The sequence below is a fragment of the Thalassophryne amazonica genome, chromosome 12 (genome assembly GCF_902500255.1).
Source record: "Thalassophryne amazonica chromosome 12, fThaAma1.1, whole genome shotgun sequence".
Taxonomy (NCBI): domain Eukaryota; kingdom Metazoa; phylum Chordata; class Actinopteri; order Batrachoidiformes; family Batrachoididae; genus Thalassophryne; species Thalassophryne amazonica.
This window is the reverse complement of record NC_047114.1, coordinates 104,637,379-104,665,337: the sequence shown is the minus strand read 5'-3', so window position 1 is coordinate 104,665,337 and position 27,959 is coordinate 104,637,379. Positions and strand designations below refer to the sequence as shown.

The 27,959-nt window shown below is 44.3% G+C and overlaps 1 protein-coding gene across 1 annotated transcript in view; it reads right to left on the bottom strand.

Annotated features, from left to right (window-relative positions):
- amph (amphiphysin) overlaps positions 1–27,959 on the bottom strand; it is a 424,563-nt gene that overhangs the window by 72,605 nt on the left and 323,999 nt on the right. Inside the window, exons 18-20 of the mRNA XM_034182651.1 lie at positions 22,533–22,727; positions 20,374–20,403; positions 15,174–15,215 (exon numbers count right to left, since the gene is read on the bottom strand). Coding sequence (XP_034038542.1) covers positions 15,174–15,215; positions 20,374–20,403; positions 22,533–22,727 — 267 coding nt within the window. The remainder of the gene's footprint in view (positions 1–15,173; positions 15,216–20,373; positions 20,404–22,532; positions 22,728–27,959) is intronic.

Here is a 27,959-nt window from a genome sequence, read left to right as displayed (position 1 = left end):
TTGGGTGGCGGTCGAGGGTGGTTGGCCCGGCGGCCCGGTCCATGCTCACAGCCCCTGGCTGTTGGGACGTGGAATGTCACCTCGCTGGAGGGGAAGGAGCCTGAGCTTGTGCGGAAGGTTGAGAGATACCGACTAGAGATAGTCGGGCTCACCTCCACTCACAGCTTGGGCTCTGGTACCCAACTCCTGGAGAGGGGCTGGACGTTGCATTGCTTATTGCTCCCCAGCTCAGCTGCCAAGGGTTCGAGTTTACTCCAGTGAACGAGAGGGTCACGTCCCTACGCCTTCGGGTCGGGGACAGGTCTCTCACCGTTGTCTCGGCCTACGGGCCGAGTGGCAGTGCAGAGTATCCGACCTTCTTGGAGTCCCTGGGAGGGGTACTAGACAGCGCTCCGACTGGGGACTCCATTGTTCTCCTGGGGGATTTCAACACCCACGTGGGCGCCGACAGTGAGACCTGGAGGGGGGTGATCGGGAAGCACGGCCTCCCCGATCTGAACCCGAGTGGTGTTCAGTTGTTGGACTTCTGTGCTAGTCACAGTTTGTCCATCACGAACACCATGATCGAGCACAAGGGTGTCCATAAGTGCATGTGGAACCAGGACACCCTGAGCCGGAGGTCGATGATCGACTTTGTAGTCGTATCATCTGACCTTCGGCCACGTGTCTCCGACACTCGAGTGAAGAGAGGGGCAGAGCTGTCGACCAATCACCACCTGGTGGTGAGTTGGATCCGCTGGGAGGGGAGGAAGCCGGTAAGACCTGGCAGGCCCAAACGTATCATAAGGGTCTGCTGGGAACGACTGGCGGAACCCTCTGTCAGCGAGGTCTTCAACTCCCACCTCTGGGAAAGCTTCTCCCAGATCCTGGGGGAGGTTGGAGACATGGAGTCCGACCATGTTCTCCACCTCCATTGTTGATGCGGCCGCTCGTAGCTGTGGTCACAAGGTCTCTGGTGCCTGTCGCGGCGGCAATCCCCGAACCCAGTGGTGGACGCTGGAAGTAAGGGATGCCGTCAAGCTGAAGAAGGAGTCCTACTTATCTTTGTTGGTAGGTGGGACCCCGGAGGCAGCTGACAGGTACTGGCAGGCCAAGCGTGCTGCAGCCCGTGCGGTCGCAGAGGCAAAAACTCGGGTCTGGGAGGAGTTCAGGGAGGCCATGGAGGAGGACTATCGGTCGGCCTCGAAGAGATTCTGGCAAACCGTCCAGCGCCTCAGGAGGCAGAAGCAGCTCTCCACCGGCACTGTTTACGGTGCGGGTGGGGAGCTGCTGACCCTGACTGGGTATGTTGTCGAGCAGTGGAAGGAATACTTTGAGGATCTCCTCAATCCCATCGTCACGTCTTCCAAGAGGAAGCAGAGACTGGGGACTCAGAGGCAGACTCATCCATTACCCAGGCCGAAGTCACCAAGGTTGTTAGAAAGCTCCTCGGTGGCAAGGCTCCTGGGGTGGATGAAATCCGTCCTGAGTACCTTAAGTCTCTGGATGTTGTGGGACTGTCTTGGCTGACACGCCTCTGCAACATCGCGTGGCGATCTGGGACAGTGCCTCTGGATTGGCAGACCGGGGTGGTGGTCCCTCTGTTTAAGAAGGGGGACCGGAGGGTGTGTTCCAAATATAGGGGGATCACACTCCTCAGCCTCCCCGGTAAGGTCTATTCCAGAGTACTGGAGAGGAGAATTCAACCAATGGTCAAACCTCGGATTCAGGAGGCGCAGTGTGGTTTTCATCCTGGTCATGGCACACTGGACCGGCTCTACATGCTCCATCGGGTGCTCGAGGATTCATGGGAGTTTGCCCAACCAGTCCACATGTGTTTTGTGGATCTGGAGAAGGCGTTTGACCATGTCCCTTGCGGCACCCTGTGGGGAGTGCTCCAGGAGTACGGGGTCCAGGGTCCTTTGCTAAGGGCTATCCGGTCCCTGTATGACTGCAGCAGGAGCTTGGTTCGCATTGCCGGTAGTAAGTCAAACCTGTTTCCAGTGCACATTGGCCTCCGCCAGGGCTGCCCTTTGTCACCGGTTCTGTTTATTATTTTTATGGACAGAATTTCTAGGTGCAGCCAGGGTGTAGAGGGGGTCTGGTTTGGGAACCACAGAATCTCGTCTCTGCTGTTTGCGGACGATGTGGTTCTGTTGGCTTCGTCAAATCAGGACCTTCAGCATGCACTGGGGCGGTTTGCAGCCGAGTGTGAAGTGTCCGGGATGAGAATCAGCACCTCCAAATCTGAGGCCATGGTTCTCGACCGGAAAAAGGTGCTTTGCCCTCTTCAGGTCGGTGGAGTGTCCTTGCCTCAAGTGGAGGAGTTTAAGTATCTCGGGGTCTTGTTCACGAGTGATGGACGGATGGAGCGTGAGATTGATAGATGGATCAGTGCAGCATCTGCAGTGATGTGGTCGCTGTATTGGATCATCGTGGTGAAGAGAGAGTTGAGTAGGGGGGCAAAGCTCTCGATTTACCGATCGATCTATGTTCCGATCCTCACCTATGGTCATGAGATTTGGCTCATGACCGAAAGAACGAGATCGCGAGTACAAGCGGCCGAGATGAGATTCCTCCGCAGGGTGGCTGGGCGCTCCCTTAGAGATAGGGTGAGGAGCTCGGTCACTCGGGAGGAGCTCGGAGTCGAGCCGCTGCTCCTCCACATCGAAAGGAGTCAGTTGAGGTGGCTCGGGCATCTTTTCCGGATGCCCCCTGGACGCCTCGCAGGAGAGGTCCAATTGGGAGGAGGCCACGGGGAAGACCCAGGACACGCTGGAGGGACTACATCTCTCAGCTGGCTTGGGAACGCCTTGGGGTTCCCCCGGAGGAGCTGGGGGAGGTGTGTGTGGATCGGGAGGTCTGGGCGGCTTTGCTTGAGCTGCTGCCCCCGCGACCCGACTCCGGATAAAGCAGAAGAAAATGGATGGATGGATGGAAGAAGAAGCTCCCTTTATTTTTCAGCTTATACATACAAACATGTTTTTACAAACCAGACAAGTGTAATTGTGTGTCTACATGGGTATTTACAAGCCTACTAATCTGTTTGATATCACAGGAGGATAGGGACCAGGGAGCAAAAATTCTCAACCCCCATGGGAAACGTTTATCTAGCAGTTTCCCCTTTCATCACTTAAGGGATTACTCTGGCAGAGGAAATTGAAACTTGAGGGTGTGTGATAATAGCTGTGTAACAGTTAGTGCTTGTTGCTTATTATCAATGAAAAGAAAATACATAATGTTGATATCCAGATCAGCAAAAAATCAGCAGAAAAAAATCAGCAGTCAGTCGGTTGAACCCCCTCTATATACGGGCATGTCACAATAATAGTAGTGTGGCATTCAGTCAGTGAGTTCAGGTGTCCCCTATTTAAGGATGAAGCCAGCACCTGTTGAACATGCTTTTCTCTTTGAAAGCTTGAGGAAAATGGGACGTTCAACATTGTTCAGAAGAACAGCGTAGTTTGATTAAAAAGCTGATTGGAGAGGGGAAAACTTATACGCAGGTGCAAAAAATTATAGGCTGTTCATCTACAATGATCTCCAATGCTTTAAAATGGACAAAAAAACCAGAGACGTGTGGAAGAAAACAGAAAACAACCATCAAAATGGATAGAAGAATAACCAGAATGGCAAAGGCTCACCCATTGATCAGCTCCAGGATGATCAAAGACAGTCTGGAGTTACCTGTAAGTGCTGTGACAGTTAGAAGACACCTGTGTGAAGCTAATTTATTTGCAAGAATCCCCCGCAAAGTCCGTCTGTTAAATAAAAGACATGTGCAGAAGAGGTTACAATTTGCCAAAGAACACATCAACTGGCCTAAAGAGAAATGGAGGAATATTTTGTGGACTGATGAGAGTAAAATTGTTGTTTTTGGGTCCAAGGGTCGCAAACAGTTTGTGAGACGACCCCAAAACTCTGAATTCAAGCCACAGTTCACAGTGAAGACAGTGAAGCATGGTGGTGCAAGCATCATGATATGGGCATGTTTCTCCTACTATGGTGTTGGGCCTATATATCGCATACCAGGTATCATGGATCAGTTTGGATATGTCAAAATACTTGAAGAGGTCATGTTGCCTTATGCTGAAGAGGACATGCCCTTGAAATGGGTGTTTCAACAAGACAATGACCCCAAGCACACTAGTAAACGAGTAGAGAAGCTTGAATCTTTGACTGGACTGGGTTGCTTGACGCAAGGATGTTTTGCTTCAAATCGCAGAAGCTTCCTCAGCTAAAATTCTTGCTCTGGTAGTCTGACTTCTGTCTTGACTATTGTCAAGACACTCTCTCCCTTATTTAGCAGGAGTAGGGGAAAAACTACAGAGGATCTTCAGACAGTACAAAATCCCAGTTTACTTTAAACCTGTTAACACCTTGAGACAGAAATTAGTTCACCCTAAGGACAGGATCCCTAGTTACAAACAGAGCAATGTAGTATATTCTATCAGATGTCAGGAAAACTGTAATGAACACTACATAGGTGAGACTAAGCAACCTTTACACAAAAGGCTATACCAGCACCGCAGAGAGGGCGCCAGTGGACATCAGTCTGCAGTTCATCTCCACCTTAAAGACACTAACCACATGTTTGAGGACAAGGAAGGTAAAATATTAGCCAGAGAGAAGAAATGGTTTGAGAGAGGAGCAAAGGAGGCATTTTATGTGAAACAGTTGAAACCCAGCCTTAACCGGGGAGGGGGTCTGAGACGTGCTTTGTCCCCTGTTTACAATGGAGTACTCAGCACAAAGCAGTTTCAGTCTTTTGTTCATGGTAATGAGTCATTCACGTCATCAGGAGAGTCGTCAAGGGAGCCGTCAGGAGAGGCGTCCGTCCCATCATTAGGAGGGACAACTGCTCTGTCATTAGGAGGGTGCTAACTAGAGCACAATAGGTGCTAATTAGAGCTACTGTTTAGCCACTAGCCTATAGCAGTCTGCCTCTCAGTAGGAGGGGTCTGGTTAGGTTTAAAACTCCAGCTTTTGTGGCTTCTGTTTATTCTTCTCTACAAGAGTCAAGACAGAAGTCAGACTACCAGAGTAAGAATTTTAGCTGACGAAGCTTCTGTGATTTGAAGCGAAACGTCCTCGCGTCAAGCAACCCAGTCCAGTCAAAGATTCAAGCTTCTCTACTATGGAGCCACCTGGACAACCGAGAGCCTTCACAGAAACTAGTAAACAAGCAAAATCCTGGTTCCAAACCAACAAAATTAATGGCTCCCAGATGTGAAGAAATCGTGAAAAACTGTGGTTATACAACTAAATACTAGTTTAGTGATTCACAGGATTGCTAAAAAAGCAGTTTGAACGTAATAGTTTTGAGTTTGTAGCGTCAACAGCAGATGCTACTATTATTGTGAACACCCCCTTTTCTACTTTTTTTTACTAATAGCCCAATTTCATAGCCTTAAGAGTGTGCATATCATGAATGCTTGGTCTTGTTGGATTTCTGAGAATCTACTGAATCTACTGGTACCTTGTTTCCCATGTAACAATAAGAAATATACTCAAAACCTGGATTAATCTTTTTAGTCACATTGCGCTACTATTATTCTGAACACTGTGTTTCGTTTGTGTGTAAATATAACCTCTTTGTCACACATTATGTAAAAGCTAGCAAGAAATAAACACTTCTAAAACTGAAATGCTGTTTTTGGAACCTCGTAACACCTCTGGAGTGATTTATAAGACATTTAGCGGATGTTAGCATGCACGCAAAAGGTACGCTAACACTAACTTCCGCCACCTCAAAGCTAACTTACAATGGGTTGAATTTGACTTATTAATACCTGCAAATGCACAGAGGGTGATCTGCAAATATTCTTTGATTTGCGCAACTTCCACTCTCAAAAGCTCATGTGAACACACCCAAAGCTCATCTGAGGTGGAGTTGAACGGAAAGGACAGCCACCTCGGCCTCCTGAGCCAGAAACAGGGGTGGCTGATAGCCGAGAGAGACTTCAAATGGAGAAAAACCGGTTGCTGAGGAGACCTGGGAATTATGTGCGTACTCCACCCAGGGAAAATAAACATACCAGTCCGTCAGATGGAAGGAGGTAATGCATCACAGGGTGGATTCCAAGTCCTGGTTGGCCCGTTCTGCCTGTCCGTTGTTCTGAGGGTGGTATCCAGAAGACAAGCTGACTGTAAGAGTCAAAATCGTTTTTGGCTAGCTGGTAGTCCTGGTGTACACGTGTCTCCTTGTGTCTATGTAGCATTCATCCAATCCATTTGAACATACAAAAATGTTTATTCCAAAAACCAAAAAGGCTGTCACAGCAATCTTTAGATGAACGATATTACCTCAGGTTCATGCAAAGTATGTGCAGGACATAGACACAGGCACGGTACGAAAACCGTGTGACTCCACAGTTGGTAAGCTTCCAACTGACCTATATAACTGCAAAAAAAAAAAAAGCTACCAACCTCACAAAGTCACTTCTTAAAGCTACAGTAACTAAATAACTGTAATTACACATTATGTCAAAAATAAAGTTTTTAGCTGTAGCAATAATCAGTTATTATTAACAGAAGCGTAGTAATTCTAAATGTATGCTGAATATAAAATAAAGAAGAAATATGTAGTCTTGAACTTATAAAAGAAACAAGAATCAGAACTTGTCTCATACATTCCTGGCGCCTAATTGTTCTCTAGGTTTAGAAACTTCTTCTTCTTCTTTGTCTTTCGGCTGTTCCCGTTAGGGGTCGCCACAGCAGATCAATCGTTTCCATCTCACCCTGTCCTCTGTATCTTCCTCTGTCACACCAACCACCTGCATGTCCTCTCTCAGCACATCCATGAACCTCCTCTTTGGTCTCCCTCTTCTCCTCCTGCCTGGTGGCTCCATCCTCAGCATCCTTCTCTCTATATACCCTGGGTCCCTCCTCTGAACATGTCCAAACCATCTCAATCTCGCCTCTCTGACTTTGTCTCCAAACTGTCCCACCTGAGCTGTCCCTCTGATATGTTCATTCCTAATCTTGTCCATTCTTGTCATTCCCAAATAGAATCTCAACATCTTCAGCTCTGCCACCTCCAGCTCTGCCTCCTGTCTTTTTGTTAGTGCCACTGTCTCTAAACCATACAACATAGCTGGTCTCACTACTGTTTTGTAAACTTTCCCCTTCACTCTTGCTGATATTCTTCGGTCACAAATCACTCCTGCCACCTTTCTCCACCCACTCCACCCTGCCTGCACTCTCTTCTTCACCTCTCTACCACACTCTCTAGGCTTAGAAACAATTAACAATTTTAAATAGAAAGAGACAAGGGCACTTAAAGTCTGTTCAACTTGAAGTCTTCTGTCTTCTAATATTACACTGAAGATACCTTCAGTATTTCTGACACGCGGTTGGCCACAAATGTGTGGAACCTTGTCCTCTCATTGTTAACATACTTCAGCACAGATGTACTGTCTGTCCAGAACACAGAGTCTACAAGCTGCAGTTGAAGCTCTCTTCTCAACATCATGTCCATGCGTCCAGCCATGGTTGCTGCTGTTAGCTCCAGGTGAGGAACGGTAGTAGGCTTGAGTGGACCAACCCTAGGCTTTCCCATTACAAAGGCACAATGGACCTGGTTGGTACTGTTCTGCTAGATTAGGTAGGTCACTGTGCCATAGCACTCCTCGCTAGCATCACAGAAATGATGAAGCTGAGAAAGTGACGGATTTCCAAAATGTATGGGTTTGAAACACCTGTCCACTCCAAAGTCGGCTAGCAGCTGCAGTTGCTGCATCCAGTTCACCACTGCTGAGCAAGATGAGATGGAAGTACATCATCCCAGTTCAACTTTAGCCTGCAGAGCTCTTGCAACATCTTTTTTGCTGGCAAAATCACTGGTGGCAGTATTCCAAGTGGATCGTAGATGGAACTTATCATGGACAGAATGTTTCGTCTAGTGGGCACTTTGTCTTGGATGACTATTCTGAATTTGAATTGGTCAGACTGGATGCACCACTGTACTCCCAATGCTCTCTCTGTGTGGACTGAGTCTTGATCCATGTCGAGGTCTTTCACTTCCTTAGCCATCTCCTCGTGGGGTATGGCTGCAAGAACTGCCTTACAGTTGCTAATCCACTTTGTTAAGTTAAAACCTCCCTACTGACAGAATGCTTTCAGGTTGTGGCACAGCAAGACAGCCTCTTCCTTAGAGCTAACTGACTTGAGGAAGTCATCAACATAAAAGTTGTTTAATACAGTGTCGACTACTGTAGTGTCAAACAGATCCCTGTTGTCTTCAGCACATCGTCTTAATGCATAGCTAGCACAACTTGGTGAGGAGGTGGCCCCAAACAAGTGCACAACCATCCTGTACTCCTTCAGATCCTTGCTTGTGTCACCATTTGGCCACCATAGAACTATAGCAAGTCAGTATCATCTGGTGGGACCTTTACTTGATGAAACATGGCTTCCACGTTGGCCATGAGAGCCACTGGTTCTTGGTGGAATTGGGTGATGACTCCGATCAGGGTCCTGTTGAGGTCTGGCCCTTGAAGTAGTTGGTCATTAAGAGAGGTTCCCTGGTACGAAGCACCACAATCAAACAACACGCATAGCTTGTGTTTTTAGGATGGTACACTCCATGGTGTGGAATGTACCAGACCTTTCCATCCGTGCGGCTGATTTCATCATCCGGAACCTTCACAGCATAGTCCTTTGTGATCATATCACTCATAAAGGTGACATAGTCCTCACAAAAAGAATCATTCTTGAAAAACTTTTTCCTCATGTACAAAGCACATTGCTCTGCCATAGCGCGGTTGTTGGGCATACAGAGCTCCTTGTTTTTCAGAGGTAAGTTTATGCAGTAATGGCCTTCTATCACTTTGGCAGATTGAGAGACACTGTCCATGAATCTGAGATTTTCCTGTGACATCTCCCGCTGTTCATCAGGGTTACCCTCAGGGAAGTCATATTTGAACTGTTGGTTCCACAGCTCATCCAGCTTGGCTACAGATATCCTGTTTGATGTAGCATGTACTATACCATCCTTTGTTACCTCACAGCTGCCCTTTCTCAAAGGTCCATTCACTGTCCAGCCAAGAATAGTTCTGACTGCGTAAGGCCCGTTATTAACACTCTTGATGACCTCTTCTGGCTCCATAGCCTTTGGCACATTTGTTCCAATCAGCAGACCTATTTCTGCATCAATGTGAGGGATACGCACCCTCCCAAGATGAGGCCATCTGTCAACGTCCTCTTGCAGTGGAATGTTTCTTTTATCAGCTGGTATTGTGACTTGAGAGAAGACTTCTTGTAGCTCTATGAAGTTGCAGCCTTCCATATTGCTCACCTCTAAGCCTGATACAAGATGGCTGGGAACAGTTCTTTGTTCTCCCATGGTAGTTAAGAGAATGTTGATTTTCCTTCCACGAACGTTTAGCACATTCATTAGCTCTTCAGTACAAAATGTGGCAGTAGTGCCTGGATCCAAGAAAGCATAGGAATTTACCACTTTAGTTCCCTTCTTGGCCTTTACTTGGACAGGAACAATGGCTAGGATACTGTCTGTGTCACAGGCCCTTGTACCCAAACAGAATGTGTTAGCTGTACTCACAAACCCACTAGTTATAGAGAGTTTCTCACCATCAACTTGGGAGTCTTCCTTCAGTGTTAACTTTTCTTTACTCTTCATGTGCAACAAAGTGGGATGTGTCAATGAGCACACTTCACAGTTTAGTTTCTCTGTGCAGTGCTTGCTCATATGCCCTCGTTTCAAACAACTGAAGCATAATCCTTTTCCACAGATAAAGTCTAACTTCTCTTTGTGAAGGGTTTTTTCTCATTTTCTTACAGTTTGCCATAACATGTTCATCTTGACAAAAAAGTCAGGGTTTTGTGAAGGCACCGTCATAACTGAAAGGAAACTTCTTGCTCACCTTCACCTCTGTGCTGACACCTGTCTGATTGGTCACAGACGTCGCAGTTGTGGTGAAAATTATTTTCCTAGTTTTCCTTTCTGCCATGAGGATGGCTGATGACTTGGTTTGTCCGTTGCTCATATCCTTTATATCTCCAAACACAGGATGTAGTTGTATCTTGACTTGTTTGTTAATAACTTCACAAGGTCTTGAAACATTGGTCTTTGAGACTTTGTTTCCTGAATGTTAAAGGCAATGCTTCTCCACTTCTCTCTCAACTTATATGAAAGCCTGTTGACAATGGCGCGCATGTTGGCGATATTATCCAACTCCTCCATATGCTCCATATCCATCATTGCATTTCCACAGCTGGTGAGATAGAGAGCAAGCGCGTTAAGAGCTTCACCATTGTCTACCTTGACTGCAGGCCAACTTAAAGCCTTATTGATGTAAGCCACAGAGATCCTATATTCATTTCCAAAATGCTCCTTTAAGAGTTTCTTTGCCTCCTTGTAACCCTGATCTGGTTCCATATGCAAACAACTCCGAATTAAGTCTCGTGGCTGGCCACTGGTGTACTGTTACATAAAGTACAGACGATCCTTGCTGCTCTCTGTTTTACTCCACACACCATGCTCGAATTCCCTAATAAAGAGTCTGTAGTCTAATGGATCACCTGCAAAGACAGAGATATTTTGAGGTGGTAGAATAGAAAGCTTTTGATGCTTCACCAAAAACTCTGTGATATCATTTTGTAGCTGCATCGCAGTGGCCAAAGGGTTTGCTGTGTCCTCAGAGTGGCTACTTAACATGTCGGAGTGATGGTGTTGTGGGCTGCCTGCTCTGTTCCTGCTGCTGCTGTTCTCTCTCTCTCCTCTGCACAGGTGGCGCGCCTCAAGCTGATCGACGCACCTGTGCCACATCTCATCTGCATCTGTATATCAACCCCGGCTTTTCACTCCATCCTCGCCAGAAACTCAGAAAGCCTTCCATGGTAAGACTGTTCATTTTTCTCTTGTTCAACTATTTTTTGCTCTTGGTGTTTCCACACACCAGCCTGAAGGACGCAGCTTGTTGCTGAAGCAAACCAAGACTTTCCTGCAGCAGGTGACGGAGCTTCCATGCTCCACATCAGCCAAAGTTAAGTGTTTGCTCTCTTTGCTTTTACGAATTGCTGCATACTGAACTCTGCTTAAAAAGTTTTACAAATTGAACTGTGAACTTTTCCTGAAGAGGAAAAGATGCCATCTTGAAGGCGGCATATGTTGCAGAAAACTACAGTGAGATTTTTAGAGCATTAATGATGCCATTACAGAAAAGTACATTACCTTTGCAATGCAGTGAAAACCCCATACCATAACAGACCCTGGCTTTTGGACTTGTTCCTGCTAACAGTCTAGATAGTCCTTTTTTTATCTTTGGTTTGGAGCACATGACGTCCATTTCTTCCAAAAAATATTTAAAATACTGAGTCATCTGACCACAATACATTTTTTTCCACTGTGTGACAGGCTTCTTTTCTGCACAATAAAGTTTTAAGTGGTATTTGTGGATGCAATTCCATATTGTATTGTCTGACAATGGTTTCCCAAAGTAATCCCTTACAAATGTGGTTATATCAGCTATTGATGAATGATGGTTCTTGATACAGTACCATCTGAGGGATTGGAGATCATGGGTGTTGAGCTGGGCTTGCACCTTGTCCTTAATGCACTGAAATTCCTCCAGATTCCTTGAATCGTTTAATAATATTTTGCACTGCAGAAGAAGAAATATGCAAATCCCTTCCAATTTTTCTTTAATGAACACTGCTTTTATACATTTCAATAATTTTCTCAAGTATTTGCTAGAAAACTGGAGATCTTCTACCCATCTTTGCTCCTCAAAGGCTCACATGGGCAGTCCTAGAAAATAATAATTCCTCATTTATTATTTTAATTTCATCCCAAGTTTTTAAGGCCTTGCCTACACTGAAACTGAACTTCCCCTATACAATCTTTTTCTTTGTCATTTTCAAAAAGTGCTCCATTGAAGAAATATCTCTGTTCATGACATCATGTTCAATGATGTCATGATGATGTCGTACTGTAGTGAGCGTAGTTTCAAGTTGCTGAAATGGATCAGTTTTTGCTGCCCAAATATCCACGAGTGGAAATGGAAAGATGTGAAGACTGTGTCACCTAAAGAAATACCTGAGGAACAGCAGTAGGCACAGACAAACCAGGGACTCGATGTCACTTCTGGTAATTAACCCTCAGAGTACACGGGCCCTGGACAGGAACCAAATCATTGATGTTTTTGCCCTGAAGCACAACAGACAGATTATACTGTTATGAAGGCATCAATGGTAGGTGAAAGTTTTTCTCTCTCCCTGCTGTTGGCATTTTTTCCCTGAGGCTATAGGCTTCATGTGGAGGTTTGAGGATATTTGTATTGAACAGTAGCCTAGGTTTGTGTGTGATTTTTCATCATTCTGTATGTCATTAGTGACTGTGCAGATCAGAATGTGGCTATACACCTTTATGCAAAGGTTTGGGCACCCCTGATCATTTTCATGATTTCCCTTTATAAATCATTGGTTGTCTGGATCAGAAATTTCAGTTAAATATATCATATAGCAGACAAACACAGTGATATTTGAGAAGTGAAATGACGTTTATAGGATTTATGTTGTGTGTTGGGGGGGGTGTGGCTGGACATTTTGGTGTTCTTTTCTTTTCTTTGCTCTCCAGGTGGTATGCAAACTGATTTATTGTCTGTGGAGAAGGTGCTGGCAGAAGAGTCCTTCACCCTCATCAACATGATGTGCAGCACCTGTGGATGGTGCTCATGTGCAACCTTAAAGACTTTCAGCTGAAGCAGATAATGAGATGGCGTTCTGCATTTAAGTCATGTGTGATTCAAGCAGAATTGCCGGGAACTCGACCTTGTGATGTTCGTTTGTGAGACGCTGAGGACCGCGCCTGGGTTTGACACATCGTGCCTGTGAAGGAGGACGGGTGAGGGACACATGCTGTCAGCACACATCAGAGGTGATTTGATTGTCTGAATAATTGTTAACAGTAACTTGGTATTTTGTTACGCAGTATATGTGAACATTGATGAGAATTGTGCAGCTCGCTTCTCACTGCCGTGGCGTGCGGACTGATGATCCTCCACCTGTTGTGAGAAGCTGCTCATTTACATAAAGCTTAAATTCAGACCTGAATGTGTTGCTGATAGTGTGTGCCTTTGAAGGATATTAGTTGTAGCTGCTGACTTACCTCATCTTTTCTATCCTTCGCAGAGTCGGTTTGTCGTGTCCACCTGGGGGGTGTTTGGCGGTGAACGTGGGTCCAGAAGCGCCGGGCTTCGATCCTTTTGGGCGCTGGAGAGCGCGCCGTCCTTCACTCCGCCAGACAGATGCATTTTTCATTTGTACACTTTGTTATGCACCAAAGGGGAAAAATAAATTGTTTTGTTATTGGAACCGCTTTCTGGTTGTTTTGGCGCTGGGTTCCGTCAGACGCAGGTCCGCTCCTCAACCCGCATCGACACATAACAATTTACAGAAAGTGTGCAATAATTATTTAAACAAAATTAGGCAGGTGCATAAATTTGGGCACCCTTGTCATTTTATTGATTTGAATACATTAAGCACTAATTATTGGAACAAAATTGGTTTGGTAAGCTCATTGACCCTTGACCTCCTGACACAGGTGAATCCAATCATGAGAAAGGGTATTTAAGGTGGCCATTTTCAAATGTTTCCCCTCTTTGCATCTCTTCTAATGAGCGGCAACATGGGCGCCTCTAAACAAATGGTAAATGGACTGCATTTATATAGCGCTTTTCCATCTGCATCAGATGCTCAAAGCGCTTTACAGTTATGCCTCACATTCACCCCGATGTCAGGGTGCTGCCATACAAGGCACTCACTACACACCGGGAGCAACTAGGGGATTAAAGGCCTTGCCCAAGGGCCCTTAGTGATTTTCCAGTCAGGCGGGGATTTGAACCCATGATCTTCTGGACTCAAGCCCAACACCTTAACCACTAGACCATCACCTCCCCTAAACAACTCTCAAATGACCTGAAAACAAAGATTGTTCAACATCATGGTTTAGGGGAAGGACACAAAAAGCTATCTCAGAGATTTCAGCTGTCAGTTTCCACTATGAGGAAAATAGTGAGGAAATGGAAGACCAAAGGCACAGTACTACTTAAGGCCCAAAGTGGCAGGCCAAGAAAAATCTCAGATAAGCTGAAGCGAAGGATGGTCAGAACAGTCATTCCAAGAAAAATACTTGCTACCTACAGTAAAATTTGGAGGTGGTTCCATCATGCTGTGTGGCTGTGATGCCAGTGCAGGTACTGGGAGTCTTGTTAAAGTTGAGGGTCACATGGATTCCAGTCAATATCAGTAGATCAGTGAATGTGGCAGAGGTGTAGCAGAGAACTGTCGCCACACACAAGCCCTTATTTCATAGCGCCGGCAGAAAAAATATCTGAAGCCGCCACTGAATGCTCAGCCTTTCATGCACACTGCTTTTTGACCAAATCATGATGACAATCACCTGTTTGAAAAAACATCATTATTTAATTTTTAAACTTATTACTAGCCCTAAACTGCCCTCATCCCAACTTTTTTGGAATGTATTACAGGCCTGAAATGCAGGAATGGATGTATATTCACAAAAGAAATGATGCGGACCATAGAAAACTTGAAATTATCTTGGGTTCATACCGTCAGAAATGAAACAAGACAAAGGAAATGTATCACTGCGTAGCGGCTTTTTCTGCGCAGTGTTTCTGTTACAGACTCCTCCTATTCCCTCCCCTCAGAATGCGAACCCGGCTTTGGCCTGAGTGGCCAGAGAAATCCTTTAGCTGTCGGGGGAGTGAGGCCTATTGACTACCACATGCAGAACACCTCCCACTGGCCTCTGTCACACTCACCCACCTTTGAACCTCACTTCCATCCTGGTCATGAAGCCAACGTAGTGGCTTGCTTTGCGTTGTGTCTTTGCATTGTGTCTTTGACTCTTCCCACTTGCTCCCCTTAGGATGCAAACTCACAATCTCCGTTATGGGTGGCTGATGGTTTGACCAGTTGGTTGAAACCCGACTCTGCCCGGAGTGGCCAGAGTATTCTTTGGCTGTAAGGGGAGTGAGGCCTTTTTGACCACCACATACACACTGACTCCTGCTGGCCTGCATCACACATGCTCAGCATTTTCTGATTTGGGGTTGCACAACAGTGGAATGAAATACTGAAACAACATACCACAATACTCAGCAGTACTGAACAGCATAGCAGTGCACAGTGTACCCAAAATGTGAACTCACCACCTTATCAAAGTCAGCAAAAAATGATGAAGCACCTGCATCCTTCAGAGTTCATGTTGAGAAACAGAGAGACATGAACAATCAGTAGTCCGATATATACTTTCATTTGGTTTTCACAAAATACAGAGATAACAATGAATGACAAAAGGTTCTAAAGTTTTGTAAAGTGCATTATGAACTACAGTGGGGTAAAAAAGTATTTAGTCAGCCCCTGATTGTGCAAGTTCTCCTACTTAGAAAGATGAGAGAGGTCTGTAATTTTCATCATAGGTACACTTCAACTATGAGAGACAAAATGATAAAAAAAAAATCCAGGAAATCACATTGTAGGATTTTTAAAGAATTTATTTGTAAATTATGGTGGAAAATAAGTATTTGGTCACCCACAAACAAGCAAGATTTCTGGCTCTCACAGACCTGTAACAACTTCTTTGAGAAGCTCTTCTGTCCTCCACCTGTTACCTGTATTACTGGCACCTGTTTGAACTGTATAAAAGACACCTGTCCACAGCCTCAAACAGTCAGACTCCAAACTCAACCATGGCCAAGAACAAAGAGCTGTCAAAGGACACCAAGAAGAAAATTTTAGATATGCACCAGGCTGGGAAGAGTGAATCTACAACAGTCAAGCAGGTTGGTGTGAATAAATCAACTGTGGGAGCAATTGTAAGAAAATGGAGGACATACAAGACCACTGATAATCTCCCTCGATCTGGGGCTCCGCTCAAGATGTCATCCCGTTGGGTCAAAATGATCATGAGAACTGTGAGCAAAAATACCAGAACTACACGGAGGGACCTGATGAATGACCTGCAGAGAGCTGGGACCAAAGTAACAAAGGCTACACACTACACAGGGAGGAACTCAAATCCTGCAGTGCCAGGCGTGTCCCCCTGCTTAAGCCAGTACATGTCCAGGCTCATCTGAAGTTTACCAGAGAGCATATGGATGATCCAGAAGAGGATTGGGAGAATATCATATGGATGAAACCAAAATAGAACTTTTTAGAAAAAACTCAACTAGTCATGTTTGGAGGAAGAAGAATGCTGAGTTGCATTCCAAGAACACCATATCTACTGTGAAGCATGGGGGTGGAAACATCATGCTTTGGGGCTGTTTGACTGCAAAGGGGACAGGACAACTGATCCATGTTAAGGGAAGAATGAACGTGGCCATGTATCATGAGATTTTAAGCCAAAACCTCCTATCAGTGAGAGCATTGAAGATGCAACGTGGCTAGGTCTTCCAGCATGACAATGATCCCAAACACACCACTCAGGCAATGAAGGAGTGGCTCCGTAAAAAGCATTTCAAGGTCCTGGAGTGGCCGAGCCAGTCTGCAGACCTCAACCCCATAGAAAATTTGCTGAAGGAGTTGAAAGTCCATGTTGCCCAGCGACAGCCCCAAAACATCACTGCTCTAGAGGAGATCTGCATGGAGGAATGGGCCAAAATACCAGCTACAGTGTGTGCAAACCTGGTGAAGACGTATGACCTCTGTCATTGCCAACAAAGATTATTTTACAATGTATTGAGTTGAACTTTTGTTATTGACCAAATACTTATTTTCCACCACAATTTACAAATAAATTCTTTAAAATTCCTACAATTTTCCTGGATTTTTTTTTCTCATTTTGTCTCTCATAGTTGAAGTGTACCTATGATGAAAATTACAGACCTCTCTCATCTTTCTAAGTAGGAGAACTTGCACAATCAGGGACTGACTAAATACTTTTTTACCCCACTTTATGGTCTACTGAAGAAAATGTATTTTAAAAAAGTTCAACTGATTATAACACAAGTCTTATAGTGTAGGTGACACAATATTTTTTTTTGTTTGTTTGTTTTTTTTGAGTATTTAAGACTAAAATTAAATGACAGTTTGAAATTAATGCTTTTGGTGCACAGTTACTGAAGAGATAAATATCTGGATTTTGAACTGCGTGCCACTAAATCAAATCAAATCAATTTTATTTATATAGCGCCAAATCACAACAAACAGTTCCCCCAAGGCGCTTTATATTGTAAGGCAAGGCCATACAATAATTACGGAAAAACCCCAATGGTCAAAACGACCCCCTGTGAGCAAGCACTTGGCAACAGTGGGAAGGAAAAACTCCCTTTTAACAGGAAGAAACCTCCAGCAGAACCAGGCTCAAGGTTCACTAAAAACCAGGAACGTGCGGGCACAACATTGGAGAAGGAGGAGGAAGTGATATCAGTGGGAGAACCATTTATTTAATAGCCCCATTTGTTTGATTAGTAATCGGATGTATTTCTGTGTTAAGTGCTTCATTCCTGGAGTTATGCCAGCTGGATGTGTTTGCTGCACGTTTTTATGAAAACACTGTTGCAGGTGGAGTCCACTGGTTTCAGTTAGGGTTAGGATCACGTGCGTCAGCATGAGTGGATTGTAGACCAGCGTGACTTTTTTCCATACTCAAACAATGATGCAACAAGTTTATGGGTTTTTACAGGCTACTGACAGGCCCATTTCCACTGACTGGTTCAGGTCAGTGCTGCATGGTATTATATGTATCAGAATGGTTATGTGTGGCAGGCAGAACCCTTTTGATTGGCAGATGGAACACTTATATTGTCAAGCGTGCATGCACAGTGTCATGCATCATCTCCACTCCACACGGAGGCAAAACTGAGTATTTTCACATTATTTTATTTTATTTTTTGTGGATCATGGGGTAATTTCATCACATGCAGACAGATTCCACTGATGCTTGTGGTAACTGAGACGTTATGAGCAGATGAGGTGCTGCGAGTCTTTCAACTTGCGGCGCAAAGCAGCCCAGTGGAGGAAGAGGACGGTCTGTTCACAACAAAGACTCGAACCCGCAGACATAATCAACGGATTACACCTGTGCTGGCGCTGTAACCTGGCACAAACTGCTGGTGTCACAGGAGGACTTTTCTTCAGCCAGGACAAGGAATTATTAAGTATTTTCAGACATCGTTTTCCCAAATCAGGCTTTATGTGGTTACGTTTTCATCAGACTGTGAAGATGATCTCACTGAAAGGTAAGACTTTATATTTACTCCATGTGTGAATGGTTTTAATATTTAATAATAGCATGTTTAGCACACTACTAACATACAGTACACTAACTGTATTTAAGAAGGAAACAAGATTTATTTTAAAAATAGCTGCTGATATTTCCAGTGCTTCATAGGTGCTGTGTCATTTTTCGGGTTTGAAATGTAATGTACATGTTTCTAAGAAGAAGAAGAAAAAAATATAAAAAAATCCACACTTCCTCATCACTTTTTTCTGATGTCAAGGATAGCAAAACAAACTTTTAAAATTTTTTATCAGTTGATTGCAACCAAAGAGCTGGCAAAAAAAAAAACAAAAAAAAAAAACAGTTTATCATGTCCATCCGTATGCCGAAATCGCCTGCATTATTATTTTTTTTTATTTATAATCACCATTCTGTGTTCTGAACTCTGCCAATATTGTCACTGTTGTCAGACTGAAGGTTTTCCTCCAAGGTTTCATCTCCCTCATTGTGGTCTATATAAGGCTCCAAACCATAAGGCTGTGTCCTCCACAGCTTCTACAGAAACACCTTCAGACTGGACTTCACAAAAAAGCTCCACAGTAGGAAAAAAAAAATCATCAGAAAACAGCTCGACCTCCGACATGTTTACAATTAATTTGGGCTTGAATCAGCAGGTCCCGTTCTCCCAATGATGTAGCAACAGTATTTCTGTGGCTGAGGGCTGAAATAGAGCGCAGGCTTCAGACAGCTGTAGTTTATCCTTCACCCGTGCACTTATCAACTTTTACTGTTCAGGATTTTTTAATATATCAACATTTCATCATTTTTACTGATTATTTGTGAACATTTTTTTGGTGTCACCTACACTTTAAGTTTGTTGGGGAGATGGTGGCCAAGCAGTTAGTGTGCTTGTTTCCAGAGCAGAAGGCTCCTGGTTCAAGACAACCCCGATCCATTCTTCATGTAATGTGGAGTTGTGTCATGGACTGCATGTGGTGTAGAACGTGTGCTACATCCTGTTTTTTTGTTCAACGTCACCACAGCAGATCTGAGGTGAATCTACATGTTGATTGAGAACAAGTTTTACACTGGATGCCCTTCCTGGTGCAACTCCACATTACATAGAAATTAGACAGAGGTGATATTGAACTGGGACCTCCTGCTCTGGAACCAACTGCACTAAGTGCTTCGTCAAGCATAACAGCAGGCTGTCAAGTGGAATAAATTAATGCCACAGTTTCGAAATGCACAAAATAAAGATGCTATGGGAATGTTATATTTCTTTTTGATCTTGACAAATCATGTCCCATGTGTAAGCTTCACCTATATACATGCTCCCTCCCACAATTTTGCACACTTGCATGGACAGACCTGAAATTGCATATTTATGAAGGCAATAATTCAATATGCATTTTGTATATTTGAAAGATGCAATCGTCAGTGCAGTCCATTAGCAAGTCAGCATGCACATTTTATGTGAATGCTATGCTGTTTGCTTGTGTTCTAACACACTAAAATACTGCAATGATTTTCCCATGTATAAAATATGCATGAAATGAAAGCTCTTATAGAGGGACAAACAGCTGTGCAGACTGAGGAAAAGCTAAAGACAGATGGAACAACCTGATCGATCATTATTGTGTCCTAGGACACAATAATGTCAGCTCTTCCTTCTGGCAATCAGAATATTTCTTCAATAATACACTGAACTAATTAGGATGAACAGGCACTTTGGGGCTTTCAAGCATTCATCTGTTTTGAACCTGATCAAAATATCAATGCTCACAGGAGCTCTTGTACAGGATAGGACTCCAAGGCAAAACTGATTTTCAGCATTTTTGTACACCACCGGGTACCAAAGTAACATTATAGTGATGGAAGAAAAGTTCTACTATAAGTAATAACCTTTTTCATAGAAATAGGATATTCATAATGTTTACCACTGTCAAACAATCCAAGGTTCAGAACAACACTGATATACAAAAAAAAACCCCTAAAAAAACAAACAAACAAACAAAAAAAACCCACCAATAATTAGTCAATCAATGAACCAGAGATAGCACTGGGTCCTTCAATATAAGTAGACCACTTAATTTTACCTACAGCAGTGATGAGAAACATTGGTGCAAATAACAGATCTATAGCTTTTGCATGGATAACAGATAAAGTTGAATATAAAAAATTACCTGTGGAAATCCATTAAATGTATTGATTACCTAAATTGAATTGCAGAGACACAAATTTTCATTAAAATACTTTTGTGTGAGGACTCTGAAATGTTTCATGCAATGAAATTAGGCACTGTGTACATGAAAGTGTGAACAAGCAGACATACAAGGCAGGTGAACAGAGGGGGGGGGGAGGAGTTTGGATCCAGGTGGAGCTGAAGGACAACTACTTTCACTTTTTCCTCGGGGCAAGTGTGTGTGTGTGTGTGTGTGTGTGTGTGTGTGTGTGTGTGTGTGTGTGTGTGTGTGTGTGTTGGGGGATTTATATCTAGTCTAGGATAATCTAACATACTAAAAAGGGCAAGAAGTGAAGTACCTCATCCTTTTCTGTTTCTAGCTCTTGGTACAACTTTCCAAATCTCCGGTTTGCAGCCTCATCCTCTGACATGTCTGAATTTTCAGGTTCTTTGTGATTTCTGGAGATATTTATGTCTTTCAATCCTTCTGAAGGAGCTCCAGACAAAGAGGCATCAGGAACTTCAGGCTCTGTAGAGGATGCTGGTAAACTGCTGTTAAAACGGTCCCCTGGTGTTCTACCTGCAGCAGTTTGAGCAACTGGAACTTTGCTGAAATCAACCACAGAACCTTTTGATGTTTCAGCAAATGGATCAATGTTAAAACCACCCACTATGTCTGCACCTTCTGGTTCAGCAAAAGGATCTGATTCAAATGTACCTCCTTCCTTTGCTTCAACAAAAAGATCTGATTCAAACATACCTCCTTCCTGTGCTTCGACAAAAGGATCTGATTCAAACGCACCTCCTTCCTGTGCTTCAGCAAAAGGATCTGATTCGAACGCACCTCCTTCCTGTGCTTCAGCAAAAGGATCTGATTCAAACGCACCTCCTTCCTGTGCTTCAGCAAAAGGATCTGATTCGAACGCACCTCCTTCCTGTGCTTCAGCAAAAGGATCTGATTCGAACGCACCTCCTTCCTGTGCTTCAGCAAAAGGATCTGATTCAAACGCACCTCCTTCCTGTGCTTCAACAAAAGGATCTGATTCGAAACGCACCTCCTTCCTGTGCTTCAGCAAAAGGATCTGATTCAAACGCACCTCCTTCCTGTGCTTCAACAAAAGGATCTGATTCAAACGCACCTCCTTCCTGTGCTTCAGCAAAAGTATCTGATTCAAACGCAGCTCCTTCCTGTGCTTCAGCAAAAGGATCTGATTCAAACGCACCTCCTTCCTTTGCTTCAACAAAAGGATCTGATTCAAACGCACCTCCTTCCTGTGCTTCAGCAAAAGTATCTGATTCAAACATACCTCCTTCCTGTGCTTCAACAAAAGGATCTGATTCAAACGCACCTCCTTCCTGTGCTTCAACAAAAGGATCTGATTCAAACGCACCTCCTTCCTGTGCTTCAGCAAAAGGATCTGATTCAAACGTACCTCCTTCCTGTGCTTCAGCAAAAGGATCTAATTCAAACGCACCTCCTTCCTGTGCTTCAACAAAAGGATCTGATTCAAACGCACCTCCTTCCTGTGCTTCAGCAAAAGGATCTGATTCAAACGCACCTCCTTCCTGTGCTTCAGCAAAAGGATCTGATTCAAACGCACCTCCTTCCTGTGCTTCAGCAAAAGGATCTGATTCAAACGCACTTCCTGTCTGAGTTGCACTGATGAGATCTGTTGAAAACACATTTTTATCTGCCAGCTCTGAAGCATTCTCTAAATGATTGGGATCAACAGATGTAATCTCAAGTTGAGTCTCAGACAGCTGTCCTTTATTTGAAGGATAGTTTTTCTCTGCTTCGTGTCTCTCTTGTAGCTCTTCTGTGTCAAACCAATGTACCCCCCAATCTTCACATAGATGTTTATCACCTGTGTTCATCGAGATGCCACTCTGACCTACATTGCCCCACTCCTCAGCTGTTTCATATTCACAGCCAGAGCCATCAGGAGACCTGCACAACTTGTCTCCACTGTTGTCTGTGGTATCTTCAATCTGTTCACCGTATTCATTGGAAAAGATAAATCCTGGAGTGGACTGTCTTCTGTCCTCCTGCCATGTCCCACCTTCCCCTGACACTTCCAACCCTTCCTTCATGGAATACCCTTTGACTGCAGAGAGGTCAGTGTGGGGCTCAGCCTGAATGTTGGGTTCCCAGCTACTAACCTCATCTCCAGCTGCTGTGTGTGGCTCAATGGCTTGTGTCTGAGACAGAGTAGCTGTATCTCCAGCAGGAAGCCAGCCATGGCCTCCACCCTGTTCTCCACCCTGCACTTCCTCTGGCCCTGCAGCAACATCTTCATCCACTGTCATTGATCCAAAATCTGCAGACCAGTCAGCCACAAAGCCAGCATCTGTAGCCTATTTGGAAAATGCAGGGAATGCAACATTAAAATGTGTTTGGCCTCTTAAACAGGGTCTCACTGTAAGTGAAAGATGTACAGAACATACAGAGTGATATTATGAGATACACAATATGTGTGAAAATGGGCTGCACAAAGATATATTTGGACTTTGGCTCAGAGTGCAAGATAAATGTTTCAGTTTTTTTCTTCTAACTGTTGACTTTTAAGCCCCTTTCACACCGGGGGTGCTCCTGGTTGCTCCCAGTTGCGCCGTGCGTCATTATGATGGTGCCACAACAGCGCGAGGGGCGCAAAGGAGGAAGCAAGTCAGGTGCTGAAAAATTAAACCTATTTAATTTTTTTGGCGTCTTGTGCTCGACACAGAAAGGAAGTGGTTCCAGCGCAAGTCGGGGCAAAGAGGCATAATTCGGGGCAAAGAGGCGCTACCCGGCGTGACTCGGAAGCCATTTTATGATTCCTGCTGTCTTCCATTGTTCCCGCAGTATAAATCAAGCAGGATTGTTTTTATACTGCGTACTTAATGCAGTAAAAACTGCACACTGATAAAAAAGGACCACAGAAAAAAAATGCTGATTGCAGCTCAGCTCCTTCTCTGTGTGGAGCTGTCTGGTGAAGAGAGGCACTGTGAGGCAGCTGCAGCTTCTTCTCTCACAAATGTGTTTAAATAAAATCCAAAAACGTCCTTCTCACAGACTGATTACCAGAAATATCCAGTAAAAAGTCCGGACATCTCTAGCCCACTCATGGACATTCGTTCATGCGCGCACATGTGAACAATTAAAAGAACAAAAAAGTCTGGCTGCAGGCATTAGTTCCTTGCTCTCTGCTCAAAGTCTCACATCACAGTTAAAAAAAAGGACAAAAAAGAACATAAGTCCTGAGACAGGACATGTCAACATCAAGTAGAACTCCAGACATCTCCACATTTGCTTACGGATGGTTAGCTCGCACGCGCGTGTATGCATCTCGTGCTCAAAAGAGGAAAGCTAAACTATAAAACTCAGAGCACAGCCCTGCAGCTCTGCACAAGAACAAATATAAAGAAGAAGAGAAGTCAGAGTGCACAGTCTGTCTGCAGCCAGACTGTGCACTCTGACTTCTCTGTGCAGAGAACCTGCAGGCTGCGTCCTCACCTCCTCTCTGCCCCCTGCTGCGTGCACCTGACGCAGATATTCCTGCGTCATCATGACACCACAGGAAGCAACTGCGAGCAGCCCCGGTGTGAAAGAGGCTTTAGACTGGTGAGTTGTTTTGTAATGGGCCATTCATGCTATGATGTGAAGTGGTTGACGTTGGCTGACGTAGCAGAGTCTTAAAACTGTCTTTGAAATGCTAGAGAAGTTTCGCTACAGGGGTGCAAAATTCGTCTCTTCTACACAGACTGACATAACTCGGCGGAGGGCAATGTTGTACTGGCGGAGCTCAATGTTTCATGGCAGTCCACTGACTTACTATTGGACATAGTTCAATTTTTGCCATTGAAGGTCAGCTGCATTGGTAGCACACTCTGCGGAGCAGTAGCGTAACTTGGCAGAGCTGATCCTCAACTCATTTGAAATGTGAACAGGCGTAGGCTATATAAACTTGATGTAACTGAGCGACTGTGTCACTTGCTAGTGGTGCGCCGACAAGACAGGTTTGACATATTCCTTCACATTTGTTCACATTTCTACATATTCCCTCATGCACAAAGGATCTAGAGGAGGTGGTACATCTAGTCAAGCCCCCGATGTTGGCCAGCAGAGGCAAACAAAGCAGTAATGGTGTACTGCTGGTGTACTACTCAACACACCTTTGTGCTGGTCAACATTAATCATTTTCACTCTCCATCGACAAATGCCAGGCTAATCGTCAGAGTGTGAATGCAAAATAAATTTAGAAAATTCGCAATGTCTAAAGAATCCACCATACATATGAAGATATAACTGTTTTACCAACTTTCTGCAACTGACAGATGTAGTTAAACAAGTTTAGCCAGGTTAGTATCAGTGGGCCTCATTCACAAAGTATGTATGCCTACGCACAAACCTGTGCTTCAATGTTTACGCTGTCCTATAAAATACAAAAACACACTCATTTAACTAAATGCACATGTGGGTTGGATGTAGGTGATTGTGTTTCCCTTGGGGAAGCAGTCGGTGGTGGGTTTGTGTATATGTGTATAAATGGGGTTGTTTTTCCTCCTTCTTTCCTGTTGGGTGTCAGTCTTGCTGTTTGTTTTTCATTGTAACACAGGTATGTTTTGCTGCTCAATGTTCAACTTTATTGCCCTTCCAAGATATCAAAAATGAGTGACGTTTGATTCTTTATCTCTAGTTTCTTGGAGTGTTTGTGGGCTAGGTCACCGTATAAAGTGAGGTCAGGTTTTTGCACATTTGAAGGCACTGAAGAAACTCAGCACTAATTGAATTTCACAGTTTTATCAAGCCCCCTTTACTTCTAAGGTAAGAAGGCTCTGTCCTACTTTACACAGCTTTTGGAGTGCAATTTTTTGAGTGGCTCTCTAGAGCTTATTTCAGGGACATTGAGCCAAACCAGGGCCTGGGGCCTCATGTACAAAGCATGCTTACATACAAAAACATGGCGTACGCTCGTCTCCACGTCAATGTGCAAATGTATCAAAAGTGAAGTGAGCTTGGAAATGTGTGGTGCATCACGCAAAAATCCTGGCTGGCATACACGTTTCTACAGCTACTGTTCCTCTGTGGACATGTAAACGTGATGCTGGGAACCGTTAATAGTGTGAAAACATGAGGTCATCAGAGTAATGTGCACATCAGAGACACACTGGTGAACAATTACACACCCACGTGTTTGCAGTTATATGGGTGGATATAAAAGCATGTGCAAAGTGATGCATAAAATGGCACTAACAGTGACTGCGTTAGTGTTGTTAGAGGACCTTACAAATGGCGCAATCTGACGTGAGCGTGTATTCAGGGAACACAAGGATTTACTTGCAAATGATGATAAATGACTTGTAAACACATTTCGATTATCGAGGCCACTGTTGCTGGAGTTGCGCACAGAACTGTAGCCGGCCCAGAGCGCAATACAGCGAGGAGCCAGGGGTTGTCTGTGGCCACAGAGGTGCTGACCACGCTGGGCTTCCTGGGCATTCCAGCGTGAGCTGACTGATCAGTCAGGAGTGTGCCAGTCGACCTTACGCTGAGCCATGCCAGCTGTGTGGAACACAATCATCCGAATCTCATCCAGGTGCATTCCGTGAGCCGGTTTCCTGAATGTAATCGGAGATATTAACTGCACACATTTTGCTATAAAGGTTTGTTTCTGTTAATAGGAAACATTTTCATTCCATCAATGTTCAAATTATATGTGATGCGCAAATGGACATCAGACTGGAGGCACGATGCACCATGGTAGGGTGGGGGTGGGTGCTTGGTGGTTAAATAATTTATCCATGTAATTGTTCCGAATGAAAACCAGCACGGACACATTTGGGCATGTGCACATTCAATTTTTTTTTTTTGTATTATTAATGTTTTCTTTTTCTTGATGGTGGAACTAGAGATGAGGCTCTTAACAAGCCCCCAACTGTGTTCAGTATTTGTCAGTAAAAGCGTGTGTTATGTTAATGTCACACACTGTCAGCCACCATGCACCTAATATTGTTTTACTTCAGTGTTTGCGTGCAGCTCGGTTCAACATTTACATACACAAATATACGAATTTAATTTCCGTTTTACATGACAGCGAGCTGAGAGAATGGCGCTCTAACCACAGCTTTCCTTGTTTTTGCATGATGTCTCTGAAAGTTCTTTTACACAAAACAACACAGAGACAATGACGGACGTCATCAATCACACAACACTCGACACTTATTGTGCCGTCAGCACGACACAACCAGACTATTTGAGTACATTTGCATATTCAGATAGAGGTGTGGCCAGGGAGGAGTTTGGTGCATGTGCACATGTGCTTGATTCCACATTCTGTGGGATGTACAAACCAAACGTGCGTGGATTGATGTCTACGCACACTTTGAGACATCTGAATATATTTGTGCTTACGCCTGATTCAGGGTTTTAGTGTACGCCAACTTTTAGTAGAAAGTCAATGCAAGTCTTTGTACACAAGGCCCCTGGACATCTTTGGAGGCTCAGCGGAGTCTATGAAGCTACCGTATAATTTACAGACTGCTCTATACCTTGCAATGGTAGTTGCTCTCCTTCTTTCAGCTGCTCCCATTAGGGGTCACCACAACAGATCAATCGTTTCCATCTCACCCTGTCCTCTGTATATCTTCCTCTGTCACACCAACCACCTCCTCTTTGTCCTCCCTCTTCTCCTCCTGCCTGGTTGCTCCATCCTCAGCATCCTTCGCCCTCCTCTGCATGTGTCCAAACCATTGCAATCTCTCCTCTCTGACTTTGTCTCCAAATGTTCCATCTGAGCTGTCCCTCTAACATGTAAATTCAGTAAGGTATGTCTTTTACAATACATTCCAATTCTAAGGTAGAACTCTACTAGTGTATACTAAGGTATATCTAATTATCTAAAAAAGGAAAGTAGAATAGAAGAGAATAGAATAGAAGAGTAGAACAGAGTAGAGTACAGCCACTTAGGTGCCTGGTCTTGAGAACCAGGGATGGTTCTCATGTTCATTCCTAATCCTGTCCTTCCCCATCACTCCCAAAGAGAATCACAGCATCATCAGCTCTGCCTCCTGTCGTTTTGTTAGTGCCACCATCTCAAAGCCAAACAATATGGCTGGTCTCACTACTGTCTTGGAAACTTTCCATTGACTCTTGTAGATATTTTTCAGTTACAAATCACTCCTGCCACCTTTCTCCACCCACTCCACCCTGCCTGTACTCTCTTCTTCACCTCTCTACCACACTCTCATTTACTTTGGACAGTTCAATCAATCAATCAATCAACTTTTTTCTTATATAGCGCCAAATCACAACAAACAGTTGCCCCAAGGCGCTCCATATTGTAAGGCAAGGCCATACAATAATTATGAAAAACCCCAACGGTCAAAACGACCCCCTATGAGCAAGCACTTGGCAACAGTGGGAAGGAAAAACTCCCTTTTAACAGGAAGAAACCTCCAGCAGAACCAGGCTCAGGGAGGGGCAGTCTTCTGCTGAGACTGGTTGGGGCTGAGGGAAAAAAACAGGAAAAAGACATGCCGTGAAGGGGGGCAGAGATCGATCACTAATGATTAAATGCAGAGTGATGCATACGGAGCAAAAAGAGAAAG